General features: G+C 52.4%; 1 protein-coding gene across 5 annotated transcripts in view; it reads right to left on the minus strand.

Moving 5' to 3' along the window:
• Hivep3 (HIVEP zinc finger 3) overlaps positions 1 to 16,973 on the minus strand; it is a 411,053-nt gene that overhangs the window by 11,620 nt on the left and 382,460 nt on the right. For all 5 annotated transcript variants that reach the window (XM_040756759.1, XM_005083921.4, XM_040756760.1 and 2 more), the window contains one exon: positions 3,616 to 3,791. In XM_040756759.1, coding sequence (XP_040612693.1) covers positions 3,616 to 3,791 — 176 coding nt within the window. The remainder of the gene's footprint in view (positions 1 to 3,615; positions 3,792 to 16,973) is intronic.

The raw sequence follows: 16,973 nt of genomic DNA on the forward strand, positions 1-16,973 counted from the left end.
ATGCCCTTCATGCTCCCTGTATGAGCAGAGCAGGCAGGAGGCAAGACAAGACAGTTGTGTACCAGAGACCCCAAGGTTCCAGCCCTTGGATCCCTCCTGTGAGTACCCTACGTCACAGAGGACAATTTGTCAATGTTACCTGGAAAATTTAGATTTCTATCCAACAATGCTAGACACAGAGAGTAGTGTTCAGTCTCCTGAGAAAGGCACCCAGAAGGAAGTGATGGATGAGACTTCACAGACCATGTCATTCAAACTCTACTAGGGTTATTCTCCCCATTTCTGACCTAACTCTGGGCTCAGGAGCTGATGACATCACTGGGCAAGGTTCCTGACTGTCCTGGGTACTGGCAGGGCTCCTGTAAACCAGTACAGTGAAGCAATTGGCCAAGAGCCACAGAGTTGGCTAGTGTCAAGCCCCGGCCAGACTCAGGGCTTGGGACCCTCAGATCTGGCTGGCCTTGCAGTGCAAGAAGGGATCCAGGTGGCTTTGTAGCTGGATGGCCTGGTTGGGGAGGTAGGGTGGCTGGGCACTGCACTGTTAGCTATGTGGTTTTGAGAGAGTTTTTTTTTATAATGCTCTTCACCTTGTGGGGCCCCAGTTTTTGTAGTGGGAAAGCAATACCCACCTGGTGGGAAGATCATAAGACAAAGCACGTGGGAGTAGAGTATGGCTGGCACAGAGCGAGCCACCTCCTATGACAGTGTCTTTTATTCAACATTGTGCCTGGGGTGCCACCCAGGGCCTTGGGAATGGTAGGCAATCACTCTACCAGTGAGCTATGTCTCTGCCTCGGACTCTGCCAGGCACTGTGCTGGATTAGCGGGGGGGGGGGGTGATTGCTAGTAACCTCAGGATGCTGTCGCCCTTCAGTAGGGACCCCAGAGGCTCTCAGAAGAGGTGGGAGGGAGCCCACACTCAAAAGGCCCATCCTTCCTCTGTCAACATCCTGTGGAGGCTGTAAAGAGGAGGCTTGCTCAGCCAAGGTTTTCCCAGTCAACCCAGCCTCCACGGACAGCCCAGCGTGGCATCTGGGAGTGGAGGATGGGTGAGTGGCCGGGAGAGCAGGCTGTCTGGCGGAGGAGCTGTTGCCAGTAAGAGCAGAAGACAATCACCTTGTCCCCCCGGCTGAACAAGGGCCTGCCCCCTAGGCGATGGGTGCAAGGGCCTGTCCAAGGCTCAGGCACGCAGTGGCCTCTAGGAAGAATCTAGACAGAGAAAGGGACCCTCCTTGGGCTAGCTTGCTATCTCCTCCTGCCCCACCCACAGAGACCCTCCTCAAGTAGTTCCCAGAGGCCAAACTGCCACTTGAGTGTGTGACAGACATAAAGACAAGACACAGACAGGCAGACAGAGACAGACAGGAAGGATCTCCTGGCTCAGACATAGCCAGATGATGTAGGCAAGGGCCTGAGGTCTGCCAGGCCCAGCCTCAGTGTCCATGTACCCTAGATGGAGACGCAACTCAAGAGCAAGGCCTGCTAGGAAGCAGGCAGACAGATCCTAGAGGAGAGGAGGGGCTGGCATCGTCAGAGCTGACAGTCAACAGGGCATCAGAGCCGTGGCTACGAGGAAAGCCGTGTGCTCCTGCCTCCCGCTCTCCCTTCATGTCCAAGGGGAACTTCTCTCTATTCTCATCCGTGCCAGGCATGAAGTGTGAGATTCTGTTTTTAGGCTCACTTCTCTTATCCCTGGCTGGGAGGCCCAGGGGAGGAAGACTTTAGCTTGTTCTGATCATTGGCCAAGAGCAAAGCCCAGCCTCCCTGAGAGAGTCTCTATCTCCAGCAATGGGAAGGCCGCAGGCTCTGCCCTCAGGACCCTCTGGATCTCTGGGTAGCTCAGAGACAGAGAGACCCCAGAAAAGTTCCCAGAGACCAAACTGTAGGCAGCTGAGTGTGGTTTCCAAGGAAGGTACCTCCTGGACAGTGGAGGTTCCCTGAGGGCTGAAGTCATTCTCAGAGCTTCCAGAATGAGTGAGGCCAAGGGACTAAGTGGGGGCTCCTCAGAGGACTGGGGTACACAGTGGGCAGCCCAGGTGGGAAGCTCCTCAGGGCTCTTCATGCTGAGGATGGAAGAGTTCAATTCCTTAGACACGCCCAGAGGAGAAGCAGCATCTGTTGGCCACTTAGAGGTTGCCTCGTCCAATGGAGGGAGGAGGAGGAGGACATTGTGTCCTTGGGACAGGAGCTGCAGCATTTGTGGTCTCTTCCAGCCCAATCAAGAAGTCTCTACTTTCAAAGTTAAAGACCTCCTTGTTTAAGCTGTCACTCAGTGACTCCCATCTCTCTTCCACACCTCAGGAGTGGGACTGGAGGTGTGGGACAGGGACCCACACACGCTAAGCTGGGATGCGTGGGTCTGGCAGGGCTCTTGTCTAATTTTCTTCTCAGCACCTTTTGAGACATTGTTTCTGAGATGCTAAGAAAGAGAACCCAGAAAGAGAAGTGGAAGGGTGGCGTCTCTGACCAACTCCAAACCTCCATGGAAACTGCGGGCTCAGCTAGAAGATGACCGAGAAGACAGAGGAGGGCCGGGGTCGGCCAACGGTCAAGAAATGAGAAGTGGAACATGCCGGAAAGGAGGCCACTGGGCCAGGGAGTAGACAATGACCCCTGACCTAGAATGGCAAGAGTTGATGGCAACAGGAGGCTGGAGGGCTCAGCTCCTTCCTGTTCACAGCTGCTGCTCTGCCTCTTGTGTTTCAGAAGAAAAGAAAGTCGAAAGCCAAAGTCTGCCTGGAGCTGTGTCTCTGCAGCCCTCTATGACTCCTCTTCTAACTGACTCAGAAGAAAAGACAGGATCCTCATGTCCAAACCCAGGAATCTTCAAAGCAAGAGGCAAAACCCGCCAACGGTGCTGAGTACCCAAGCTTCCTTGCAAGGCTCACCGTCTTTCTCTGCAAGCAAGCTACAGGACCTCCCAGCGAGGGATGCGCCCCATCTAAGAACCTTATGAACCATCCTGGTTCCACCAGGGCCTAGAGACTGCAGCAAGCCCAGGCCACCATCGCCCACCACAGCTCTCTGAGATGCATGCCCTCAACAAGCAGTCTGTCCTCTCACAGATGACGGCCAGACCCTTCCCTGACTCTGTTGTGGAGCATGGCTGGAAGCTGAAGTGATAGGCCCTCAGGATGGGGGTGGGGCAGGTTGCAGCTGGACCCTGCACTGAATGCTGCAGAGAAGCCGGGTGGCTCACAGAATGCGAGGTGTGGCGAGAAGTGGACAGAGGTGAACATGCAAGTATGTCGCGCGGCTCCAAGTGGGATGGATCTCCAATGCAAGAGTGACTGTGACAAGTGTGCATGCCAGAGGTCATCAGATCCATGGAAGGCATGCACAGGAAGGGTGATGGCCTACAGAAAACCACAAAGTGTAGGCTAGATTCTGTAGAGAGTGGGCGGGAGCTTGTGTGCAGGGTCCATGCCGTGACTGTGGCAGCTGTGGGCATCACTGACCAGTCTAGAGCCACCGCTCTGCCATGGGTACCAAGTGGAGTGGGAGCTCAGGATGCGGGGGTACTCCAGGCCCCCAGGCAGAGGGCTCTGTGCTGGGGCTCCCCCAAGGGGGATCCCTGCCTTGGGCAGGGCGGTGCCCCAGCTGACTGTCTCTTACCTTTGGTTTTAAAAGCAAAGTGACAGTGCTTGCACACATAGGGCCGGACGTCAGTGTGGGTGCGGATGTGTTTCTTCAGCATGCTGGGCTTCTTGCAGCGAATTCCACATTCCTCACAAACATATTTCCCTCGGCCGCGGCCTCGCACATATATATACTCTTCATTTGATTTGTACCTATGAGCAACAGGTGTCATGTAAAGGAGAAAAACAAAAGAGGCGAAGAGGCAGAGTCCCACCTCAGAAGATGAACGCGCTCCCTAGCTGCACCCAGCCAGGGTTAGGCACTGGGAGAGGAGGATGAGGAACAGAGGACGACAGAGCTGAAAGGCCCTGAGGATCCACCGCGGACCCCTGCAGCCCAGTCCCGATAGGGATGGTGTCTTCCCTTCCCCCAGAGACACAGGCACCACTTTTTCCTGGCAGGAAAGGAAAGGGCGCTACACTTGCAAATTTCCCACTGGCTGCCTTCCTGCAGCCAGCTACTGCCATGGCTCTGCCACAGAGAACAGCCACTGGAAGCCACCAGAGCCACACAGGGAGGAAAACTCATCAAGCAACAGCTGCTGCTGTTCACCAAGCCTTTCGTCTGAATGAAGTCACCATGGCCTCACAAGGAAGAGACAACAGGTTCAGAGAGGGCGAGACACTCACCCGAGCCAGCACCTAGTCAGAGAGAGACTGAACCAGAATGTGAACACTCCCACACCAAGCTGCCCATCCCACAAGGGCCAATGACGGAGAAACCAGCTGACCAGGAAGCCACCAGACGCGTCTGAGGGAGGCACAGGGGCATCGCTGTTTTCCTGGGTACAGACTGTGACCAGGGGCCCCGAGCTCCCTTCCTCGTCCCATTTGGGCTGAGCTGCAAGCTGATGGAACTGGATTATTCCCAGAAGGCCAAGGAGCTCACCAGCTCTCGGCCTCTTGAGCAGGCAGCCCATCCTCGGGCTGCAGATGCCTCAGACCCCAAGTCAGAGTGCTGTTTCCGCTCTGAGAAAGAAACTCACAGGTGCCTCAGAGACAGCCAGGTGGCCAGCTTTGTGGTCTAACGCTACCTGCGTGCAGGTGTCCAGGCAAGTGGAGAAGCTGTGAGGAACAGTCTGGAGGACCCAGGAGGTCAGTTCCTGACTCAGAAGCCATGCACTACAAGACACTGGAGAGGGTCAGGTAGATGCAGAGAGACAGCAACCCCCCTCGGACTGTTCTGCTGGTAGTTCAGGCTGAGAGACGGGACAAGAATGGGCTCAGGAGACGGCCTCTTAATAGGGAGCCACAGGCAGCAGTGGGAGGCTCATGTCATATTCCACGTCTACACACACACCCACACTCTCCTCACACACCCGCAGTCAATCTCACACACACACACTCCTCACACACACACTCACATCTCACACACCCGCACTCTCCTCACACACCCGCAGTCAATCTCACACACACACACACTCCTCACACACCCGCAGTCAATCTCACACACACACACTCCTCACACACACTCACATCTCACACTCACACCCGCACTCCTCACAACCCGCAGTCACATTTCACACTCACAACCGCACACTCCTTACACACCCGCAGTCAATCTCACACTCACACACTCCTCACACACACACTCACATCTCACACTCACACCCACACTCTCCTCACACACCCACAGCCACACTCACATCTCACACTCACATCTCACACTCACAACCACACTCCTCACAACCCGCAGTCACACTCACACTCACAACCGCACACTCCTTACACCCACACTCAACACACTCTAAACACCCATAGTCATCTTCACACCCTTACAGCCAGAACTACACACTGCTAATTCACATTCACACCCTCACACCCACAACCTCACATCCCAAATACCTACATTCACCCACAGTCACACACAGCTTAGCCTCAGTCACACCGTCACACCCAATGGTCACACACCTCTCCCCTTCAGTCACTCACACCCTCACAGCCGCACACTGCTCAAGTGCACTCATACCCCCAGCCGCACGCCCCCACCCCACAGCCACACCCCATACTTCCTGTGTTCAAAAGGAAGAGGAGGACACCAAGAGTGCCCTATGTACAATCGAGGTTGGCCTCGTGGTGGCAGCAGCGCCTCGCCTCCGTCCTCATGTTTCCCTTGTGTGCCTGGGACACGTCTTCAGGGGACTCAGCTCGAGACCTTTCCCAGTGGCGAGGATGGCTTTGTGCTGCAGGCTCACTGTCACCTGTCACCAACCTGCAGCTCTCAGTGGGTCCAATATGCTGGCCTCTAACCACCCTTCCAGGTCACATTTGCTCCTCACATAGCCCTGCAGCCGTTCCGGTCTCCTCCTGTGTGGGGTTTATTCTGCTCATGGCAGCTCAGAAGTGGCCCTAGGTGTCACTCCATCGTGACCCTGGTCCCTTCACCTCTCCCTCCGCACCACATAAAAGATAAACGGTCCTTGTAGAGAGAGGTTTTCAAAGGGGATTACTCCACCACCTGGTCATGTACCACAGAAGTCGGGCGCCATCTGCTGGGAAGCATGGGCGACAGCCAGGGCTAAGGTCGGGGAGGATGGTGAGAGGCAGAGGGAGGATTCTCAGCAAGGACAAAGGAGGAGATGTTAACAGGTGTGCGGAGTCGGCGGGTAGAAAGGAGACCAGACAGGGAGTAAGTACCGGCTGCACCACCACTGCCCGGCTGAAGGAGTCCAGACCTGCTTGAAGTTATGTTACAGATGAACAAAATCTCAACAAGAGGCAACCATCCGGTGCTGTGGGAACGGTTTAGACTGCAGAGGCACTAGGACAGGAAATGCAGGGTATTCCAGGTATGGACTACAGTCCTTGTCCCTGGTGGCTGTCTATATAGTGGAGGGGTCAGATGATGGAGAAACAGACATCTTAAGTTTCTACTTGACTTGCTCTTGAGTTCACTCACAGGCTGGGAGTGAGACAATTGTCGTCTATCTATCTATCTATCTATCTATCTATCTATCTATCTATCTATCTATCTATCTTTGAGACAGAGTTTCTCTGTATAACAGTTCTGACTGTTTAGACCAGACTGGCCTGGAACTCATAGAGATCCCCCTGCTTCTGCCTCTGCCTCCTGAGTGTGCGTCGCCACTGCCCGGCAGAGAGCCTTCATGTTAACAAGACATGGGTAAGAAAGATGCAGAAATACCTAGCACACAGCTGGGACCTATGGATGCAGAGTACTGCAGATTTGTGAAGAGTAGGGTGACCAGGGGAAGAATGGAAAACTACTCAAGAATGCGGCTGTAGGTAGAGACCTGGGAGGCCCAGGGGAAGGGTGTGCAGAAAAAAATGCTGGCTTAACCTGCGTCAAGCAGAGCAAGGCCAGGGCAATGAGGACTGAACACAGGCCAAAGGTCTGGAAGCCCAGAGAAGACGGTTCAGAAAGGGGCAGGGAGGGCCTGAGGATGGCCGCTGAGGAATTTGGAAGAGGCAACCCTGGTCGAACACAGAGACCCAGTGACTTGCCAGCTCTTTGTAGACTGTGACCATGGCTTGTTTAGCTTTGTGGAACTGCTTCCTGCCAATATGGGCTGGTCCTTGCCCTGCCTGAGCCCAGCACCCACCCTGTCTAGGTCAGGTTCCTACTACTAGTCACCCATGTTCACTGGAGCATCCCCAGAGTCTAGCATGGTACCCGGTACCCAGCAAATGCTCAGTAAATGCTCAGAAGTTACAGTCAGAACACCAGCCAGGGCCATGGTTCAAGTATGCTAGGGTCAGACTCAGTACTGACTTTTCTCCCCATGATCCCCTAAACACAGGTTTCATCTAACACTGAGGGCTCCTCCATCATGCACAAGGCTGAATGAACATGTCTATGCTTTTTATTTTTTAAGGTTTTCAAAAATAAGGTTTCAGTTAGCATGCAAAGTAATGAACATCAGCATGGCATTTTCATACTTACTATACTTTGTTCTCTCTCCCCCATGTGCCTCCTGTTCCTGCTCTGGCTGGTTCCTCTCCTCCCAACAAACAGTGCCCCTTTCTGTTTTTACGATATAGCCCAGGCCAGCCTCAAGCCTTCAGCCCTAAGTGTTTATGTTACAAGCATACACTGCCACGCCCAGCATGTTTCCATTTTCTAATGAGAATGAATATGAGCATAGGGTAGAGACCAGAAGGACTTGGGTCTAACCTCTGGCTTTCACTAGAACTTGCTGGATGACCATAGCAGATGACCTCTCCTCCCTCAGGACTGGTCAATCTTTATTCCTTGGGAATATAAAGCACTTTTTAGGCCGGATATTATCCCCCCACACCAATCTCCAGTCCTTTTACCCTCCTACAGAAAAGACAACCAAGGACCAAGAGCTTAACTGACATGGTCAAGGCTGCCCAGTGATAATCTTTCCCCTTGGCACCCAGCTGCAGCACAGACCTGCTACTCACTCTCAGATGGTGTTGAATGTAGTTTCCCGGTGACCTGGGACCTGCTGTGCTGCATACAGGGAACAATGGCATTGCTGTCCCACCCAGCCTTTCCTGAGATGCTAGCCTAGGCTGGGACACCCAGGTGTTGGCAGCTGCAGAAAGCCAGGGCTGGAAAGCAGAGCAATAAGGGGCACCCTGGAGCATGGACCCACCTCCCAGCTGCTGGCCATCCCTCTTCTACTGGATGCTTTCCCTTGGAGGCCTGAGACACAGACTTCCCTTTTAAAAGGTGGTAAGTGGCTGATCCTCTCTCTGTTAGGTGACTGCAAGACAGTTTACTGCTGGCAGACCTGGTGTAGGTGACTTAGGACTCTGGGGATTCAAGTGGCTTCTCTGAACCCTACTGCCCACCTGACTACTGTAGTCCTGACTAGCCAGAGTGTTAGCTCTTAAAGAAAAATGGACAACTCTAGGAATTTGGAATATAATTAGCTGCAGGGACTCTTAAGACCAGATACTCTGACTTTCTGAGATTTGGGGTTGAGGCTGTTGAGCCAAGCGGTAGGGGCTCAGCAAAACAGGCTCAGCTCTGGAGCTCCCAAGCCCTACTGCAGTCTGGGGTGGGACCTAGCCTCTTGTCCTTTAGTCCGGAGTTTGGGTAATAATGGGTGGGTAGTGTGTGTGTGTGTGTGTGTGTGTGTGTGTGTGTGTGTGTGTGTGTGTGTACAGCTTCCACGCACTTCCTGGGCAGGGGTTTTCTAGTTCCACTGTAGCTCTGAGTCTGGAGACTCCAAAGCAAAGAAAGCTCCCAGGAAGCAGCCCCTAGTCAAAGTGGGTGGAGAAACAGTGAGGCTGGCATCGTGCTCAAAGGTACTAGGCACCCGTGAATTGAGAAGCAAGGGCAGGGAGTCAGCTCTGACCTTTTGCTAGGACATATGACAAGAGAGGCCTTAGACTGAGGTCCCCTCCTGCACTTGGCTGGTGACACTAAATTGCCTGGGCAATTGGTGCATGCGACACCTTGGATTGTGGCTCTAGACTCTCTGGAGGGGTTTATAAGACCTGAAACTTCCACTAAGTGGACAGGTGTTTGGCACAAAGCCCAGAGGAGGCACACATCCCCCTTCCTCAGGCTCCAGAAGAGGGGTTGAGGTCGGAATGAGACGGCATGTCAGGATGAGGTGACCTTCTCAGGCACTGCATATGACAAAGACGCAGCAACCATACTGCACTGTCTGCTCTCCACCTCAGCAGCTGGGTAGACAGGTAGGAGGGAACCATGCCTGTGAACCAATGGGCTTTTGGCAGATAAGCTTGCCCAAACCATCATTGTCCTGTCGAATGGATGTGTATTTGCTCACATAGCCTACACTCATTGCAAAGACCAAATGGAAGGTGAGCTGTGCTAATGGTCAAGCACCGCAGAGCTAGAGGAGGGGTCCACAGAGCACATGGGAGGATCGTGAGAAATGGAAAGCACTGCACATGGCTTCCCTGGCATAGCAGAGGTCAGGGGCCGCTGCCATCCAGCCAGAGGTGGCATGGCATTGCTATAGCTTGCAGGTTTCCCGAGAAAACAAAAAATTCAGAATAAAAAAAACACTAAAATTATCAGTTAACTCATATAGCTTTTACTGGGTGCCAAACACTATTTTGAGAAACTCAACTGTTACCTCATTCGGATCACATGACAGTCCAATGAACTGTGGACTCTACCAACTCCCATTTACATTTATACTGAGAAGACAAGTTACCGAGTGCTTACTGCAGCTAGAATTTGAACCCAGGTCACCAGTTTACACAGTTCAGGAGCTTAAACACTGTGTGATTATGTATTTAAAAAAATCCAAGGAGACAGAGACCCAGCCTAGAGCTAAGCTAGTTCAAGGTAATTTCCCCGAGGCCACACAGCTGAGTAGTTGAGGCTACATCTAACCTTCCAAGCTCAGGACTTTTCTCTCCACTGAGCGATATCATTCTCTTGACTAAGGGAATGGGCACTCGGACCTCTAGGCTGTCTTCTGAAGCAGAGATGCTATGAAGCTCCATTGTACTTGTGTTGCTGACTTTACACACACCATTCGGGTTTCACCGGAAAGCTCTTGCTTCTCTTCCAGCTTTGGATATATAAAGGCCTTTCAGTGCCCTGGTTTTATTATGACCTTTTGGCAGGTTTGGTAACTTGGGTACAATCACACCAAGCAAGAAGATGTGACTGGAGACACACACACACCGGGTGTCTCAGGAACCGAGAGCAGCCTTTGTCAGTGAAGTGAAGTTCAGGGCCAGTGCCAACGGTCAGCATGCTTAGGGAGATGTAGCCACAGCGAACTGGTCGACCCCAGAGAAGCTCAAAAAAGAAAGATGTCTGGAGGGGAGGTGCAGGTGTCTGTTAAAAATATTCATCTGCCAACACAGTCCTTGATGAGGTGTTAAGGTTTGGGAGGGGGTGGCTGAGCTCTGGGGCTGGTGGGGTGTCCACATCATATCTGGAAGCATCTCAGGCTCCTCTCATCAGATTCTGAAGAAGTGACAGCATAGCTTGATGTCCTTCCAGGTGGGGCTTATTGAAGTGCCAACCAGCCTAAGATCTGCTGGGGTGGGACTTCCACACAGGCACAGACCCCACCAGCCAGCAGAGGATCTATTCTGTAGACCTAAGTTAGCTTTCTGTAGAGTGCCAGTAGTCCTAGCTTGAGCCTGGGGCTGGTGAAAAGCCACAGGACCCTGACCTTAGCCTCAAGAAATCTACAAGGCCATAAGACAAGACAATATAGATGTATCACTGCAGAAAGAACCAAAGGGCCAGACCTGGCAGAGAGGTAGCTGGCCATGTGTCTCAGGTGCCTTCAATTAAGAATGGCACTCACCATATCTGGGTCCATGGTCCTATAGCAGCCAGGATTTGGGTTGACATACATGCCTCCTGTTGCCACTGAGGGCTGTGTGGTTGCCTGGGGTCAGGTCAGTCACCTGAGTTCATGTTGGTGTCCAAGGGTTATGTTGCAGCCAGGGCCATACAGATCTGCGTGACCTGTGCTGCTACCTAATGCCGTGGTGATGTCTGGGTTAGAGCTGCAGCTGAGGGCCATGTCACAGTCCGTGACCCTACTGCACTCAGGGTCTGTGTTAATGTCTGAGGCTCCTGTTATCATTGAAGGCCATGCAGATACCTGAGGTCTGGGGCCATGCTGATCTGAGAGGCCTGCACTGTCACCTGAGCCAATGGTGACATCCAGACCTGGCTGCTGCTGAGAACCATGTCAGGGTCTGTGGTCCTATTGCAGCTGGGGTCTATGTTGAAGTCTGAGGCCTGTGTTGCCACCAAGGGTCACACAGAAGCCTGGGGTTGGTGCTATAATCTGTGACCTTGTTGGTGTCTGGGGGCCATGCCATTACCAGAGTCATCCTGATTTGAGTGGCCTGTGCTTCCACCCAGAGCTAGAATGCTGTCCACCCCCACCCCAGCTGCTGCCCACGGCCATGTCTCTGTCTGTGGTCCTGCTGCAGTTAGGGCCTGTGTTGAGGTCTGTGGCCCGTGTCACCCCAGGGGCCCTAGGAAATGTGCTGATGAAATCAGAGGGCTATGTTAAGCCAGCCCCACCCTTCACTGCCCCTGGGAAAGTTGACCTTGCCCCTCACTGGACACTGTAACAAGAGACCCCCCCCTCCTCCCCCACTCAGGAGAGACGGCTCCACCCGTCACCATGGGTGAGGGAGAGCTGATCCTGTGAGCATGGGCCTAGAGGAGCTGGCTCTGCCCTTTGCCTGAGGAGGGCTGTCACAGTGGCCTAGACTAACCATCTCAGCTACCATCCAAGCCCACAGCTACCATAACATCTACCCCATCTAGGACCCGCTGGAGCTCATGAAGGGGCTGGTCCTGTGGAATGATAGATACCTGCAGGATCTCCATGACTGGGGTGGCCATTGTGTGTGTATGTGTGTGTGTGTGTGTGTGTGTGTGTGTGTGTGTGTGTGTGTGCGTGTGTATCAAAGGGGAGTTTCAGTGAGGATCAGGTGATGATGGAGTACCAGAAAAGGAGGCCTTGAACCAATCCAATGGTTCATCGCAGTGAACATTGCAAGGAAAGCTGTCTAGACAAAAGGGTACACTGTGTGACCCGCTGCAATGAGGCCAGGGTGAATGAAGAGGTGCTGGGAAGGAGGGAAAGGTAGAGGAGCAAAGAGGGGCTTTCGCTTGTCTGTTTTGTTCACTTGCTTGTTTTGGTTTTATTTTTTATACTTTTCTAACGAGGGGGTGCTGCAGGGGTGAGGGAGGATATGGGGGGCTGGGAGGTGAGCAGAATTAGGGTGCCTGTGAAATTCCCAAAGAATCAATGAAGGAATTGTGTTAAATAAAAAAGAGTATGCAGGTGAGTAGGGATAACACATAAGACTTGTGACTGTGACCCTGGGTGGGCACAGCATGGAAAACATGGCAGCAGGCCGATTTGGAGGCCAGGGAGCTATGGGTTTTCTGAGAGTTGTGGGACCTGTGGCTCCCTTCCCCAAGAGGCTTGGCATCTCCCTGTTCCCTGAGTTGTGTTTTTTCAAACTAGCCAGACCCCATTCTTGGAACCTCTTTCTCAGACACCTCATTTCAGGTAGTGGCACCTTCCAGAGGCTCTCGTGCAGGGAGGAACATCCTGTGGTAGGGCTTGTGAGGTTCTTGGATCTTCACAGAGCGCTAGCTCCCCTGCATGGTGACTGGGGTTCAGGTGTCTTTTCCTGCAGGCTGGCTCCCTTTGAGCCCTGTCTCCAGTATGGAGCTCTGTGGTTCTCAGGGCCCTGGCAGCCCATTGGCAACAGCCCCACATGTCCCATCATGACTAAGAGACAGCTCATCCAAACCTGCAGGCCATCATCACTGTATGACAAGGATCGCAAAGAGCCTGGTGTTGCAGAGGACCAAAGAGCTAGCAATGGCAGAGCAGGAACTCACTGGCGGGACCCCAAACTCCAAGCCCAAGCCTTATCCCACCTCTTCCAATTACAACCTGGAAAAGTGACCCTTGTAGAAAGAATGCCACCTGATGAGTCTCCAGCTCCAGGATCACAGCCTGAGACTTCATGCCCTTGCTTCCAAAGAGACCCAAAGACGGGAAAGGTGAGTGTTGCCTGTGAGTCATGACTGACAAAATTCAGGTACGCGTGCTCAACCTTGCCTCCAGACACTCCATCTGTCCCCAGAACCACATGTCCCTGGCCGATTTGTTCCCATTGTCCATGACTCGCACAATTACAGAAAAGATGAGTTTTCCCTCCTTTTGGCATGTCTGTCCACACATGCTGTGGCTGAGCTGGCAGAAAGACCCTGCAGGTCTGGATGCGTGGGAAACAAGCTGGTGGAAGGCAAGAATAAGGAAGGGGATGTAAGTGCCACTTCTGCAGAGCACTTCTGTGTGCCAGGAGGCACTGAAGTCCCCAGCATCAACTCTGGCTGCTTCCAATGTCCATGAGCACCGGCACTCCCCCATGTGCCCTTCTGATCCTTGGAAGGTTAGAATGGTGCCTCCACACAGATATGGGGGAAAGATGAGACCACTGCCTTCACTGAAGAATTCTTTGGGAGGAAATGGCATGGCTAATTTTTTCAAATCAGCCTAATAGCTGTCATTTACTAAAGATGGGGAAATCCATTAGTGATTTTTGTCACTGTGACAAATATCTTAGAAGAAGCAATGTCAAGAGGAATGACAGTGGAAACAGCCCATCATGGAAGGGCTGCTCATGTTGCCCGTGCAGTCAGAGCAGAGAGAAACAAATGCTGGGACCCCTTAGCCCTGTTCCTGCCCCTTTCCAGTCAGAACTCCTGGCCCATGGGATGGTACCACCTATGTTTATGTGGGTCTTCCCTCTTTAGAGAGCCCTGGGGACACCCTCATCAACACACCAGAAAGTGTGCCTCCTAGGTGACTCCAAGTCCAGTGAAGCGATAATGAACATGGACATCATAGTGTGAAATGTTCCTTCCTCCTGTCCCTTCCTCCCTCCTTCTCTCGTCTCCTTCCCTTTTCATCAGTATATCAATCCTGTGATTTTACCTGAAAAATGAGAGAAAAAAATGAGAGAGAAAACTGGCAAATCAATTTTAGGAATTGCAAAGAAATGAGTTGGATGGAAAAGATTTGGCCAACCCAAGAAGTCACCAGGAGGGAAAGCACAGAACCAACCCAACTGAAACCACAGGAAGAGGGGACAGAGGACCATCTTTTCTTCTGCATGTCACCACCCTAGAAACGTGCTTTGCCATACTGCTTCTCCATACTACTACTCTCTCCCCACTATCATCTAGTACTTTCTATCAACCATTTTTAGCTATGTGCATATGTATACATAGCCCCATCTGCGTGCGGGCGTGTGCACGTGTGCACACACACACACACACACACACACACACACACACACACAATTCAACCAAACATGAAGGTTCTGCTCAGTCTCAATGTCCCTCCAGCTGCTACCCCTCTCCTGTCTTGGTTGCCTCCTTCCATACTCATCCCTTTAGGACAGAGTCTTACATGCATTGTTATCATTCCTCATTTCAGCCTGGGCCATAAGGAGTCCATCACCATGGAAACAGCTCCCATCATGGTCACTAGTGTCCCCCACAGGGCTCTACCCAGCAGACAGTTCCCTGCCCCCACCTCCCTGGGCCTCTAGGCAGTACACTACTTAGCTGATCCCTCCCTCCATGGACAGCCTGCTCTTGGCTTCTAGGACTACTTGGCTTTGGGTATCCTGTCTCTCTTCACTCTTCTCAGACTCTCCTTCTGATGCATATGCATCCCACTCCCCATTCTGGAAGCCCTTTCCCCAGTCCCCCCATCTAGTCAGAGGCTCGAATTGTATGCTGACAAATCCAAAGTGTCTTTCCAGCTCAGCTTGTTCTTTGAGAGCCAAGCTCAGGTACCAATTGATGTCTCCCTGATTATCCTCACGCAGATGAAGGACTGTGCTCTCAAATGTACAAGCTCCCCCCTGTCCCCAGGGTCAGATTTCCTCTCTCCTAACTTGGTTCTCGTGTTCACCTCTGCCCTGCCATGTGCCCGGAAGTGACTGGAGCCACACTCCAGGTAATCACACTTCATCTCAACCTCCCTTGTTCTCTTGCCTGGAGTCCCATGGCTCCCACCCCACTGTCCTTGTCATTGCTCTCACAACCGGCCTCGGGAAGACCTAACATCTTACCAGATCTAGTGGTAACACTGACCTAACATTAAATATTCCTTTGGATTCTCACTATCCCACAGTCTTCACTGCCTTGACAATCACCAGTTTACTCCAAAACCCATGTCACATTCCCCAGGAGAGATGGGATGATCAGATGTGAGGACATCCAGAAAAACAGGACAAAGCTAGCATGGTTCAGACACCTCACTCCCCAGCCCTCAGTGAGGATGAGGGAGGGGTCGGCTGTTCCTACTGCTGAAGGTCAGAATAGACTGGAAGTGAGTGATCCTTGACCTCTGCCATGTGCAGGTCACATTGACCTTGACAAAGCAGCTGTCAAGGTAGGAGAGGCCTCAGGCTCCCCTAAATGGGGCTGGGTAGGAATGGAAGGAGTGGAAGGGAGCCAGAATCAACTGCTCTGGGGGAGGTTTTGTGTTTTAGATTTTATTTTATATGTATGAGTGTTTTGCCTGCATGTATGTACATGCATCCTCCACATGCCTGGTACCCATAGGGGCCTGAATAGGGCATCAGATACCCTGGAGCCAAAGGTTTTGATGTTAGATGACTGTGAGTCACCATGTGGGTGCTGGAAACCAAGCCCAGGTCCTCTGGAAAAGCAGCAGGTGCCCTAAACTGCTGAGCTGTCTTTCAGCCCCGATTTACTTACTTACTTATTTTGATTTTGTGTGTGTATATATGTGCATATACGTGCACCATGTGCATGCCTGGTGCCCGAAGAGGCCAGAAGACAGGCATTGGCTCCCCTGGAATTTACAGGCCATTGTTAGCCACCACGTGGAAACTAAACCCAGCATCAAGTGCTCTTAACTGCTGAGCCATCTCTCCAGTCCTGCTCTGGGGGGTTTATTTTCATTTATTTTTTTTAAACAACTAGCAAAACCTAGCCATCCAAGGAACGATTCTGAAGTGGAAACAGACTTGGGTGTGCTTATTTGAATGACGTGAGTTCCTGGCTGGTTGAGAGGGGTGGGGGAGGGAGCTCTCCCTGGGAACAACAGGTTCTTTCCTCAGCATAGCATCCGGGTTCTTCTGACACAGGCCTGTTGGTGAGGGGGAGGGCCTGAGAGCCTCTCTACTCTACCCTTAGGGAGTAGGGAGCTCAGCTCACAGAGAGGCTGGGGTTTCTCTTCTCTGTGTGCCAATTCCAAGCTGAGGCTGGCTGTTCCCTGCTAATGGCAACTCTGAGGGTCTCCCCTAACAGAGCTGGTCTGCTGTCATCCAGGTACTTCCTATCCATGGGAGCTTCTTCTATGCCAGCCACAGGGCTGGGTTCCCAGCTTCCCTTGCAGCAAAGACACTCGAGTTAGAACAATGTAGTCATTACACTCAGGGAACAATGCAACTCTGTGTGTGCAAACACTACTTCACACAGAGAGCCATTCCACAACATTAAGGCAAATGCAAGGTGCTGGGTATAATCCAGTGCAATGCTCACGGGTACTCCCAGACACTGCCCAGAAAAGGCAGGCTTTGTTCAGGTGCTGAAGTGTGGCTGGGAACACTGAGAGGGGACCAGAGGCTGCGAAGTCAAGGCAGCCATAGGGGTGAACACTACACGCAAAGCATTGTCTAGGACCAAGTCAAGAGACTTGGTGTGGCATCGCAGAAGTTATCAATAGTGTGCAAGGGCAGGGACCTCGGGGTTCACCAAACAGAGCTAGTGCTCATTTTGAAGGCCAGATGGCATTGGCAAAGGACAGGGTCCACAGGCAGCAGAAGGTGGCATAGATATGGCATGTCAGACTACCAGGCTGAGTTTACACT

This window comes from Mesocricetus auratus, unplaced genomic scaffold, assembly GCF_017639785.1.
Source record: "Mesocricetus auratus isolate SY011 unplaced genomic scaffold, BCM_Maur_2.0 Super-Scaffold_100014, whole genome shotgun sequence".
Taxonomy (NCBI): Eukaryota; Metazoa; Chordata; class Mammalia; order Rodentia; family Cricetidae; genus Mesocricetus; species Mesocricetus auratus.